Source organism: Cavia porcellus, unplaced genomic scaffold (assembly GCF_034190915.1).
Source record: "Cavia porcellus strain 051 isolate PalLab524CR breed Dunkin Hartley unplaced genomic scaffold, mCavPor4.1 scaffold_16, whole genome shotgun sequence".
Lineage (NCBI taxonomy): Eukaryota > Metazoa > Chordata > Mammalia > Rodentia > Caviidae > Cavia > Cavia porcellus.
In genome coordinates, this window is record NW_026947499.1 from 40,808,374 (window position 1) to 40,822,333 (window position 13,960).

General features: G+C 39.0%; 1 protein-coding gene across 3 annotated transcripts in view; it reads left to right on the plus strand.

Annotated features, from left to right (window-relative positions):
• The window catches only part of Atf7ip2 (activating transcription factor 7 interacting protein 2), a 68,644-nt gene that overhangs the window by 6,025 nt on the left and 48,659 nt on the right, over positions 1-13,960 (plus strand). For all 3 annotated transcript variants that reach the window (XM_063226507.1, XM_063226506.1, XM_063226508.1), the window contains 2 exons: positions 8,740-8,880; positions 11,377-12,200. In XM_063226507.1, the coding sequence (XP_063082577.1) occupies positions 11,387-12,200 (814 nt within the window). In that variant the 5' untranslated portion in view covers positions 8,740-8,880; positions 11,377-11,386. The remainder of the gene's footprint in view (positions 1-8,739; positions 8,881-11,376; positions 12,201-13,960) is intronic.

Below are 13,960 nucleotides of genomic sequence, written 5' to 3' on the forward strand. Positions count from 1 at the left end.
TTATATCTTTTTTTTTTTTTTTTTTTTTTTGGTCTTTTTCATTTTTATCGGTACCGGGGATCGAATTCACAGCCGCCTGCTTGCAAGGCAGGTACTTATGCTGCTGAGCTAAATCCCTAGCCCCTCTACTTATATCTTGCATTAGGTCCTTAAATACTTCACTTTTGAACTCGTCTATGAGGCTCTGGAGATACCACTTTATGTCTATTGATGCCGTGTCTGATATTGCATGTTTTCTGTCCTCATTCTCCTTTGCATTTACCTTTCCTGGATCAGTGTTCTCAGGATTGGGGGCTGAGGACCCTTTCTTGTTGCTCCGTCTTCCCATACTTTTTGTTCCTTCCATACAAGTGTATATAGGAGGCCCAGTTTCTTTCTGTGTCGGTTAGTTTGTTTGAATTGCGCTGGCTAGGTGTTCCCACCCACTGCAGTGTGCACAGGGAGACACAGACCTGGGCAGCCTCTGCTGGGCTTGCCCCTCCACGTCAATCAACCTACTGAAGGCTTCACTGCTAGGGTGCACCGCCAGGTGCTGGGACCTGGTTTGGGTGAGCCTACTGGGTCACCCAGGCCAAGCACTCCCCCACCAATCCCGCTTGAGAGGGGAATATACGACTAAAGTCACTGCAGCGTCCTGTTCCAGCTAATCTGCCCAGTCCCAGAATGTCCTCTGTTGTAGCCTCCTACTCTGTGGAAGGGTCCCCATTCCTCTCACTCACCGCTGGTCGATGCAGGGCTCCCCGCCAGTCCCATTCTCAACTGTTTGCTGATTCCTGCTCTCAGAAGTTTCACCTCTTTGTCCCTGCTGTGCCAGTTCAGATGCAGCAGCATATTCAAATCATGTCTTCCAGAGGCACAGCTTCCAGTTTCAGTGCTGAGATTTTATCTGTTCCGGTTATAGCACCAGGATTGCATTTCCAGTTGGTTTCTCTCAGTTTAGTTCATTCCTGGGTTGGCAGAGTATGTCTCCCCTTGCTTAGGATTCCTGATACCACACCATTCCTGGATTCTAAGCTGGCTAACTCAGAGAGCCTCCATAGCTGTTGTTACCTGTCCACCATGTTCTCCCAGAAGTCCAAGTGAACATATTTTTAAAAAGATTGAAATCATAAAAAGTTAATTGATGTGATCAGTTAAAAAAGCACTGTGATTGTATTTCTACATAATATAATGAAGTTTCAAAGTGACAATAAAATCTGATATGTAGGGTCAGTAAAGGGATAGAGAAAATCCAATACATATAAAACTGAAAGTACAATGGAACTATCAATAATGTTAACTGTGAGTGGATTAAACAATCTAAAATAGTAGAGACTGTCAGACTGAAGGGGAAAAAATCCAACGATATTCTGTCTAAAAGTAAACATAAGATTCTAAGATAAAAATTGAATGTAGAAACATAAAAGATTTATTATGGAAATAGTACTCATTAGAAAGCTAGCTTCACCATAATTAGACAGAATAGTGCAAAATTAAAAGTATTGTTAAAGATATAAATAGGGCTGGGGATTTAGCTCAGTGCTATAAGCACCTGCCTGGCAAGTGCGAGGTCATGAGTTCGATCCCCTGTACCAAAAAAAAAAAAAATTTAATTAAGTACATATTAATAGTGCTCGCTTCGGCAGCACATATACTAAAAAAAGTACATATTAAAGCAGTTCTTTAGGAAGTTGTCACAAAGAGAAACCATATTGAACTGTGTAGAGGAATTATTGACAGAACCGAAATATACAGTTGACTGTTAATAATTTGAGACAGGGGCTGGGGATTTAGTTCAACGGCATGGGCGTCTGCCTTGCAAGTAGGCAGTCGTGAGTTGGATCCCGGTACCGATAAAAAGGAAAAAAGACTAAAAAAATAATAATAATTTGAGACAACAATCTACCATTTTTCATAGTGAATAGAAAATGAAGATTAGCAAGAAAAAAGAAAATTTAAAACCAGCTACTTATGAGAATTTTTTGTACGTAAGATGGAACCCAGGGGCACCATGCTGCTGAGTTCTATTACCATTCCATTAAAAAAAAATTTTTTTTTAATCTTAAGACAGTGTTTCACTATTCAATTCAAGCTGGCCTTTAGCTCACTGTGTAGCTCAGGCTGATCTCAAATGTGCAAAAATCCTCCTGCTTCAGCCTCCTGAGTGCTGGGATTACAGGCATGTGCCACCACACCCAGCTTAAAAAAAATTGTTTTGGGGCTGGAGATGTAGCTCAGCGGCATAAGTATATGCCTTGCAGGCAGGCGGTCGTGAGTTCGATCCCCGGTACCAATAAAAATGAAAAAGACAAAAAAAAAAATTGTTTTAATACAACCTTGCCTTCCTCATTGTCCAGGTTTACCTTAAACTTTCAGTCCTTCTGACTCAGTTTCCTATGTTGCTGCATTACAATCATGTGCCACCTCAGCCAGCAGAGACATTGTGTGGATACTATCCATATCAGGATCTCATTTTAGTGCCTTGTACTTTTTTTTTTTTTTTTTTTTTTTTTTTTTTCAGGGAAAAGAACATGTATTTATTCCTGGGCCAGGTCTTAAAGTGTATTCAGCACCACTCCCGTTTTTATCAGCGCCAAGGAGGAAAGAGGCCAGAGAGCGGCTCTGCTCCAAGTTTGTTGAGTGGTTGCTGGTGTGTTCGCAGGAGGCTGTGTGATCCTCCTGAGCAGCTACTGAAGTTCTCCGGTGCCTTGTACTTTTATACACTTTTATACAAGGCACTAAAATAATTTTTTTTAATTGCTTTTGTGTTTTTGGGTCAGTTTCACTATGCAGTTTAAATTCGACTTGAACTCACTTTGTATCCCAGAGTAGCCTTGAACTCACAAGGATCCTTCTACCTCTCAAATGCTACAATTAAAGTCGTGTGCAACTATGCCTGATTTTAAACAACACATTTTAAAAGATTGAAATACAAAAAGTAATTTGTCTCAATTAGATTGAGCCTCCTGACAGACACCTACAATTCCAGAACTTGGGAGAGTGAAATACAAGAAAAACAAGTTCAAGACTAGCCTAGGGTATATAGGAATATCTTGTCTCCCAAAATTTAAGAACAAAAAAAATTCATGATATTAGGATGAACTTACAAATTGATACCAAAAAAAGAAAAATCATAAATATGTAGAAATTAAAATACACTACTAGAGAACTAGTCAGAGAGAAAACCATGAACAAAATCAGAAAATATTATACTATGAATGAAAATGGAGATGCATCATGCCAGAATTGTGAGAGTAATAACAATCAGTGAGAGGAAGATTATAAAGATAAATGACTAATAAACAAAGAAGAAATTTAAATCAATAAGCAAATGTTTCACCTTAAGAAACTAGAAGACAAGAAACATACCCTACACTCAGTACAATGAAGGAACAAATAAAAATTAGAACAAACATTAATAAAATTGAAAATAGAAAAAAATAGAGAATATCAAGAAAATTAAATGTGACGAAAACCAAATGAAAACTTGTTTTTGAGAAAATTAACATTTAGCTAGCCTAGCAAAAAAATACAAAGGGAGAGAAAATTCAAAGTACTAAACTAACAGTAAATTGAGGGGGGCTTATGACTGATTTTCCAAAAGGTATTAATATTTAAAGGGAATACTATACAGCAATCCAGTTGTATGATGCTGTGGTTTGTGTCTGGATGTCCCCCACCCACAAAGCCTCATGCACTTTTAGATGTGGCTTTTTCAGAGGCAGTTGAATCTAGAGTTTGTGATTGAATCATAGTGCAATGCTGAGATTAAGTATGCTGGGAATAAGGATGAGTGACTGCTGTATCAGTCCACTGATTAGATTGGCACCACCCTAATCCCAGCAGTCTGGGTACGATAAAAGGGGCAGAAAGGCTTGTTTTCCCTTTTACTCTCCTTATTTTTGGTGTCTTCCGCTGCCATGAATTGTCGCTTCTAACCTCTACAAAACTGAACTAAGTAAAACCTCTCTCCCTTTTTTTGGGTATTTGGGGTGTTGGGTATTTTGTCTCAGCAACAAGAAAAGATACTAAGATATGCCCTGGCTTTAAATGAATGAAATATACAGTCATATAAAGATACAAACTACCAAAACTAACTTAGAATGAAGAAAATATAAGCAAACCTATCACGTGTAAAGACATCAAATTAGGATACAAAATCCAGAAAGCCCATGGCTTTCTTGATGAATTCTACTATACATTTAAATTTTCTAATTCTTTTGGCTTTTAAGATAAATATTTTAGTTTTTGGTTTATTGAGAGGGGGTCTCACTATATACTCTGGCTGACCTTGAGCTCAGTGTATACCTCAGACTGACCTTGAATTTACAGCAATCCCCCAACCTCAGCCCCTCATGTGCTGGGATTATAGGCATGTGTCACTGCTGGCTTAACATTAATAATTCTTCACAAATTCTTTTTTTTTTTTTTTGCCTCGGGGGTACTGGGGATCAAACTCATGACCATGCACTTGCCAGGCAGGCACTTAAGCCACTGAGCTAAACCTCCGCCCCTCCTCACAAATTCTTTGAAGAAGTAATAGAAGGATCATGTTTCCAGTTATTCTTATTATCATAACAAAAGGAGACTAGAGTATCACAAGAAACTACAGAATGTCATCTTTTATGAATCAAATGGAAAAATCCTCAGAAAATATTAGCAATTCAATACCAAGAACAAAGAAAATATTGTATACCACCCTATCAGGTGAAATTTATCCCAGGAATTCCAGATTGATTTCCCATTTAAGAATCTGTTACCATATTGTATTATATCAATAAGAATAAAGAACAAAGACACAAAATCAATCCTAACTGATGCTAAAAAGCAGTTTTTGACATAAAAGTTGAATATTCTTTTATGATGAAAAATAGTCATCAAAGTAGAAGTTTAGAATTTCTTTAAATTTTTAAAAAGCATCAGGTCTGCGCCAGGCATGGTGGTGCACAACTGTAATCCCAGAAGACTGAGACAGGCAGATGATTGCAAGTTTGAGACCAGCGTGGTCTACAGAAGCGAGCACAGCACTAGCCTGAATTTCAGAGGAAGACGTTGTCTCAAAAAACAAAACAAAGCATTGGGTGAGGGATGTAGCTCAGTGGCATAGTGCCTGCATTGTAAGTGGGAGGTCCTGAATTGGATTCCTGGTACTCCTCCCCCAAGATAAAGAAAGAGCATCTGTGAAAAATCTGCGAGTAATATACTTTACGGTAAACTAATGATTTTCCTTCTAAATTAGGAAGGAGATGACTACTCTAGTCAGTTCAACAGTATACCAAAGTATCTACCAGAATAGGAAAATAAAAGCATTAAGCTGAAAAGAAAGTAAATTTATCCTAGAAGATAGATTATAAGCAGGCCAGGGATTTAGCTCAGTGGTATAAGTGCCTGCCTGGCAAGCATGAGGTAGTGAGTTCAATCCCTGGTACAAAAAAAAAAAAAAAAAAAAAAAAAAAAGAAAAGATTATAACCTATACAGAACGTTAATCTACAAAAATAAAAATAAATTCAGCAAAGTTTCAGGATACAAGATCAATTTACAGCTGAGAATGGCAGTGCCCATTTGTTTGTAATCCTAGCATGTGGAATGCTGAGGTAGGAGGATTGCTTCAAGTTTGAGACCATCCTCAGTTGCATAGTAAGTTCAATGCCAGATTGAACTATGTAACAAGAACCTGTCTAAAGGACTGGGGTTTTACCTCAGCGGTGTAAGTACCTGCCTGGCAGGCATAAGGTCATGAGTTCAATACCCAGTACTAAAAAAAAAAAAAAAAAACCTGCCTTAAGAAAAACATCAGTGTACAAAATTCCACATTTCCATATACAAGCAGTTTTCAGATTACAGTGGTTTGCTTTACTCCCCACCCCCTTTACAACTAGTTTGACTAGAATCTTTCCTTTTCTTTTTCAGCAGTAGAGCCTGAACCCAGGGCCTTTACACTAGCCACAACTGCAGCCTTGTTTTTTTATTTGTTTGTTTTGAGATAGGCTCTTGCTAAATATGGGCCAGAAGGAGCTAAATTTGTAATCAGCCTCCCCAAAGTGCTGGAAGTATAGGTATGCACCACCATGCAAAGCAACACTTTATCTGAGTGGAAGAGTACATGGATTTAGGGTTTCACAACTTACAGTGAGTTTATTGGGGGTATTATATTGGTCAATTTTGCCATTTATTATGGTTTATGTCATATATATATCCTGAAGTCTCATGCATTCATAGGTAGGGCTTTTGGGAAATGGCTGTATCACTAGTCTGTGATACTGGATCATGGGGTATGTGATAACTAGTTAGTTCCCTGATTAGTTTAGCAGAGTTCTGGGCATGGATAATGGCAAGTCCCACCCTGGGTGTGGGTGACACTCAACTCGTAGGCTTATAGCCTGAATGGAATACAAAGGGAAAGGAAGGCTTGCTGCAGGCTGCTTTCTGCCTGCCATACCCATATTATTTCTCCTCCCATGCTGCCCTGCCTTGGAGCTGATTGACTATGGACTGAAACCTCTAGAAACTGAGCTAAAATAAACCTTCTGCTCTTTATCTTGTGACTGTCAGCTATTTTGTCCAAGTAATGAGAAGGTAACTACAGTAGACTTTGGTATCAGAGAACTGAAGTTGTTGCTGTGACACTAGCAGAAAATACCCCTCAGCCGGTATATTTTTGTCTGTTAGTTGCCCAAGTAGTACTTCCAGGTTAAAGTTCCTGTTACTTTTGTTTCTTAGAAGCAGCTGGTCACTGTGATATATGTAAAAACCAATCCCCAGTTGACAAGCCATTCTGCCTCTGTACTTTGTGTTTGCTTAACCCCTGTAAGTCCTAGACCACCAGAGATTAGGGCTTGACATTTTCGAGAACAATAGATTCTTAGTGTTCATCCAAATCTTGGATGTCATTTTGATTTCAGTTTACCATTGCAACACTGCTTAGCTGTGTGATTTCGAAGCCTTTGGAACTGGCTTGTTGGAAATGCGGAAAGGTTTAGAGATGCCAACTGATGAAGCAGCCCTGGAATACTGTGAGCCACACCTATTGATTCTGAGCAGAGTTCAAAAGACTAGAATATTGATAGAAATGCTCCTGATAATAGACCAGGCTCAGGAGGTTTCATTTGGGGACAAGGACTGCATTGACAGTAAAGTTGCTGACTGCAAAGATAGAGCAGAGAGCCTGGTTGCTGAGACAGTTAGCTTTGAAAAGATAAGCATTTTGGAAGTGGACAGTAGAAAAGATAACTTGAGGACTGAAAAGGTGAAAGATTGCTTTGAAAAGAAAAACTAGAACACCATATTTCAGAATGGTGATGGCCTTGGGCATTTGTTCCTCCGGATCAGAGTGCTCAGCAATCCCGGCTCTTTACTCCTACAGTCAAGAGAAGAAAGCCTTGCTACTGCTCCAGGTGGCTGAAGGCATTGATGTCACATGGTGCTGATTTTAGGTGCATGCAAAATGTGAAAACTGTGTGATCAGCAAGGCTTCCATCCAGCTTTCAGAAGATCTGGTGGGCTACCAGTGTAACTCCTCTGAGGCTGTCGTGTGAAGGTGAGAGTGTGAAGTCAGAAGTACAGGTCAGATCCCAGAAAGTTGGAGAAGCCAAGGACATAGATCATTGAGCCAAGTTGGCCCAGGAAAGAAGCAATGAAGGTTACAACCACCAACCCTGCCATAGTGATGGGCCCCTTTATAGTTCACATCTTGCCACAGATTGCTCTGGTGCTGGATTTCAGGATTTGGTGCCTGCCTGGCAAGTGCAAGTACATGAGTTCAATCCCCAGTACCAAAAAAAAAAAGGTATAGGATTTAATATTTGCTCTGCTAGATTTTGGTCCCATTCCTTTCCATCCTCTTATTTGTACCTTTAGGAATAGAAATGCTTAGTTTATACCATTGTGTGTTGGAAATGTTTAATATTTTTTTCATCTTTACAAGGCTTTCTAGCTGTTTACCTTAAATCTCAGACGAGAATTTGAAGTTGGACTTGTCATCATTGCTGAAACTGTTAGGACTTCAGAAACTCTGTTGTTAAAGAAATTTGCATAAAGGAATTTACATGAATCTTTTGGAAAGCAGAGGTGGAGTGTTGTGGCAGGTGTTTAGATGCACCACCATCAACTCTTACCCTGCTTTATTACTCATAGGTGGGGGGCTTTTGGGAGGAAACTGCATCATGGCTGCATGATAATGGATTATGGGTAATGTAATATCTGATTAATCCACTAATATTTGATTAATATACCAATTAGTGGTATATTGGTATATATTGGCAAGGCCCACCCTTTGTGTAGGTGACAACCAACCAATACACATATAATTTGCGTAGAATAGAATGCAAAAGTAAGGTGTATGATTTGTGTATACATACTTTGCCCCCACAAAGCCTCATGAAACCATAGATGGGTTTAAGAGGTGGCAGGTCTAGAGTGTGTGATGCTGTAATTATGTGATGGGGGTCAATGGTGTGTCATTACTAAATCCACTAATTGGTTTGGCATAGCTCTGAGAGTGGATAATGGGAAACCTTCTTGGGTGGGAATGCTACCCTAAGGGTGTATAACCTGGATTGATCATAATGGACATAAAGAGGGCTGCTTTGGTCACTTGTGGCTTGCTCCTTGCTGCTTTCTGCCTTTTCCTGTCATGGTTTGCCATGGACAGTTTCTTCTCTGAGATTCCCTTCTGACATTGACACCCTGCCTTGGAACCAGCAAACTATGAACTGAAATCTCTACAACCTGTGAGCTACAATAAACCTTTCCTCCTTCAGCTTTAGGTATCAGATATTTTTCTTCACCATCAAGAAAAATTAAGACTGAAGGCTTGTTGCTGGCTGCTTTCTACCAGCCCTGACACAGAGTATTTCTTCTCTGACGCTGTACCTTGGACCCAGCTGACGGCTCTACAAACTGTGAGCTAAAACAAACTTTTCCTCCTTTAACTTGTGGGTATTGGGTAATGTGTCCTAGCAAGAAGAAAGTAACCAAGATAGCATTGGGGGAATACAACACTCAACACCCACACCATTTTTTCTTTTATTTATTTATTTATTTATTTTTTGGTCTTTTTGAGACAGGGTCTCACTATGCAGTTTAGGCTTGCCTTGAGCTCACTTTGTAGCCAAGGCTGGTATTGAATTTGTAGTGATCCTCCTGCCTCTGCTTCCCCAGTGCTGGGATTACAAGCGTGTGCCACCATGCCCAGCTTAGAAGAGATTTGATTTCATGCAGTTTTGAGGGATACTATCCATGATTGACTACTTTTTTTTTTTTTTTTGTCTTTTTCCTTTTTATTGGTACCAGGGATTGAACTCACGACTGCCTGCTTGCAAGGCAGGTGCTTTATGCCGCTGAGCTAAATCCCAGCCCCTATGATTGACTACTTTTAAGGCAAGAGATATCATAGCACATAGGTGTGGCAGAGCAAAGCTGTTTATTTCATAGCAGCTGGGATGCACAGTAAGTGGGAGAGGATAGCCTTGGGGCCAGAAAAAGCCCCAGGCCATGCCTTTGTGATCCACTCAGACATACCAGATTGTTATGTTTCAGCAATCGAGGGGGAAGATGCCAAAGCCAGTCTCATTAAAGCTCTACCCTAACTGCAATCAGGACATGCTGCTTAGGTGTTAAATGCATTATTATTTTTTTTTTTTTGAAATGAATTGGTCACAAAATGGGAAATTGTATATAGCATGTACGTTATAATATCCAGAACAAAGAAAGTCAAAAGAAACTCCCATTTTAATGACTTTGCATTACTCTTACATGTAGTACTGTAGAACTATAGTACTGTGCTGTACAGTACAATCTGCCAAAGTTACAGTAGTCTAACAGAAGCCACCATAAGGCTGCACTGTAGCTCCTCTGACTGCATCATAAGTTCAAATGCAAGTCATAAGTCTAGATGGTGGATCTTAAGTACGAACAGTGTGCTTTGATCATAAATCTCAATAGTTGTTAAACAGTTGGGTTGTTAAATGAGAAATATCTGTAAGGTATTCATCAAGGTATCACCCTATTGTTAATTTAGGAGCATTTCCACATTTCAGTGAATAATACAAAAGACATTCATGAAACAGTTTGTTTAATAATGGTATCAAAAAGCAAAATTTACATTCTGAAAATTTTTATGAAACTACTGAAAGCAGTTAGAATCTAAATGAATGGAAAGTCACCCTATGATTATTCACAGTCAGTACTACTTTAGAGAGCTACATTTGCTTACATATTCTGGATATTTGACTGCTTTAAGGTAGAGTCAGACTTTGAATTCTGAGTAACTTGGTATGCAAGTGTTTCACAATGCAAGCAAACATTTCTGAGCTAATGAAGTTCCCTCTGCCTTACACAATATAGGTAACCTAAAATAACATGTAAGAAGGCATTCACAAAAGATTATATGCAGCATGATTCCATTAATATGAAATGTCCAGAATAAAGAAAAAATTTTTGAGAGAAATTCTAAGTTTCCCAGACTAGGTTCAAACTCAGGATACTCCTGTAAAAACTTTCTGGAGTCTTGGTATTACAGGCTGGCACCATCATGCCCAGCCAATTTAAAACTAACTGTCTGTCTGTCTGTCTCTCCCTCTTTTTTCTGCCTTTGTAATAACTATCTATCGACAGGATCTTGCTATGTATTCCAGGCCAATTGTGAACTCACTGTATGGTCCCATATGGCCTTGAACTCACAGCAGCTTACTACCTCAGCCTCCTTAATACTGAGATTATAGGCATGTGCCACCATGCCCAGCAATTTTCAATTCAGAATGCCCAATATTTCATTCCATAAGATAGAATGTATCTTATGAGGAGGTTGTTTTTATAGACAGAAAAGTTGAAAAAAGACAAAAATAAAAAACTCCAATAGATTGGTCATTTCAAAGAGACTGTCTATGTGAAGTAGGACTAGGAGACAGAACAATGGAAATAACTAAATGATTATCATGTTATCATTATATGTTGTCTAGGTAAGAGTGGTGTTGGGGCTGGGGATTTCACTCAGTGGTGTAAGCACCTGCCTGGCATGCATGAGGTTGTGAGTTCAGTCCCTGGTACACACACATACACACACACACACACACAAGTGTTTAGACTGAGACGTTACCCCTTTCTGTCTATGGAGAGACAGGTCACCTGACTCTCTCTCTTGTAAAAATTTGTTTTTAAGCTGGAGTTTTGGTTCAACTATTGAGCAAAGTTAGGTTTTCTTTAAATTTTGCTGTTAGTAATAGTGGAACTTGAGCTTGGAGCCATTTGAAAACAAAAGTCTCACTCTATTTGTATTCAGTGATAGATGGAAGTAAATAATCTCCAATAGAATTAAATTAGAGAACCATTGTTATTTTACTGCTGTAAATAAGTTTAATTCACTGGAGAAATGCTAAATATGATGTCTTAAATTCTAGGATATAAAAGATGGCAAGTCTAGATAGGAGTAAGCGAAGAATATTAAAAGCCAAAAAAACAATGCCTCCAAGTTGCCGGAGGCAAGCAGAGATCCTGAATAAGTCAAAGACTATTGAAGTTCTGAAAACAGCAACAATCAACAGTAATGTTCCAAGTAATAATCAGAATTTAAGTACTGAAGTCATAACTGGCGAATGTGTACGCCCTGAAATTGTTGATTCTTCGTTGGATTCCAAGATAAACTCAGCATTTTTATTGAACAGCATAGCATTCCCTCAGAATTTAATAAAACCTGTAGAAAAATTTGTTCATTCAGAAACAAGGTTTGATGAACAAATTGTATGTTCTTACAAAAAGCCAAGAAAAGCAATAGATTCTTCCAGTCATTTCTTCATACAAGAAGTAAAAGAGCAATGGAATACTTCTGAAACTCATTTTGAATATAAGGCAAATGTAACATCATCCTATTTTCAAGATGAACAGAATTGTAATCTAAAATCCATTTGTCATTCACCCACTATGTTGAGGGATCTAGTTCAAAATCCCTTGGATAATAACAGAATCAACAAGATGGCTTCCAATTTAGAAGTAAATTCCAGTTCAGACTCATATGATGAAATGCAAAATGACATTTTAAGTTCAAGCTCATGTTATATGCCTGTTGTGAAAACGCCTAACTTGGTGAATTTAGTCATTTCCAACAACTGTGCTTCTAACACTTTGAAGACTAAAGAATCCAGTAAAACTCAACACTCCAGCATTTCAGATGTTGAAAATACAGAGTCAAAGTGGCAGTGCTTACTCAACACTGGTGGTAATAACAGTAAGTATATACTTAGATATCTTTTGGAGAAATTAAAATAGTCGTTTTCTTTTGGGGGATTTTAGTATCTCAGATATACAAATAAGTATGAGAATGATAAAAAATTACTTCAGAAAATCTTAGTTGTGAACTATTCTGGGTGGGGAGGAAGAAAGGTATTGTTAAAGAAAAAAACTACAACAAACCTAGTTTTGTAGAATTAACTGGCTGTACTCATAATACTAGAATTGGGAAGCAATGAGGACCAAAAATGCTCTAAGAAAGCTTCCCACAACATGGACAAGTTATGTTGGTAGTCATAGAAAAAATAAAGGTGGTCAGACAAGGGAAGGGAGGTAGAGTCAGCCTGGCTGGTTATAGGTTGCATCTGTAATGCTTGCACGTTTTGGTCACTTTGTCATTACTGATTTGAGACAGCTGCATTTTATAAGATTAGGGTACTGTTCATTTGTTACTGCAATTTTTTACTTACTGGTTGCGTGAGAAATATGAGCAGTGCTGTGGAAAAGTAGAGGGAACCAAGTTTTATTAAGCTGACTGGGCCAGAGGAGATAAGCACTCCAGACTCTGAGCCCTGAACCCTAAAATCTGAGGAGCTAGGTTTCATCTTTGTTTTAGTTGGGTTAAGCAAGATGCAAACTGAGGAGACTTTTACAGAAGCAGCAGTTTAGCAGGCATTATTATCTTTTGAGGTTAGCAGGGAAGTCAGAGGATGGTGAGTACAGAAGTCTTTTTAAAATCTGTAATTACAAAGTAGAACAGAGCAAGAGCAAAACTTACCCTCGGGAGGGGCTCAGGATGAAGTACTTGATTGTGCTTACAGAAAACTAGGATAGAAAATTAAGTCTGAGGAAAGGAGTGGAGTCTCGAGGTGGTTTATTTTCTGTTTTATTCTCACCTTTGATGCCCTTAGGTAGGCACAGCCTCATAGGACATCACAGTTGTCCATGGGGCTACAGGCTAGGTGATTTCTCACCAGTAGTTGATGTTCTTACTTTCTAGTAGAACATTTCTTGGACCTGGTCTTAAAGAAATTCTGTGAGGCACTAAAACACACAAGGTCCAAACATCAACAAGAGAAAAATGGAGCCTAATGGCCCTATCAAGGGTAGGTCAACTGTTCTAGGAAAATGGCCAGAGGCTACTGGTTTGGGACTGTCCCAGTGTAGTGGCCTGATCTTACAGATTTTTGACAGCCTTGTGTGAATCATCCCAATTGGTTAACATAAAAACATTCTTCCAGGAAGACACACTTGCCTCCTTTTGTGCTATAAGTCTGAGGTGCATTGATTCTGGAGGGTTATTGCAGTTAGAGAGTCTGTTTCTTCTTGTAGGTCTAATATAGAATTGGCAATTTCCCCTAAGTTATCAGCTAAGTCTTTTTCTTTTTTTCGTTTTTACCGGTACTGGGGATCGAACTCACGACTGCCTGCTTGCAAGGCAGGGAGCTAAATCCCCAGCCCCTGTTATCAGCTAAGTCTTGAAAAAGTGACTGATAGGTAATAGAGGCAGTACCAATTTCTGGAACTCCCAACACCCGTGGCAGTGCCTAAGCTGGTCAAGAGGAATATAAGCATGTGGTCAGCCTGACAGTGTCAGACAAAGGTCTGTAAAGGGATTGGAAGCTCTGTTTTCCCAGGCATGATATTTATTTTTAGAGTGAGGAATATTGGTCTTGTGGGAGGTAGAAGTAAGCAAGAGCTCCATAGCCAAAATAGTCCTGGATTCATAAAACAAAATTGGTTTTGTATGTCTACAAG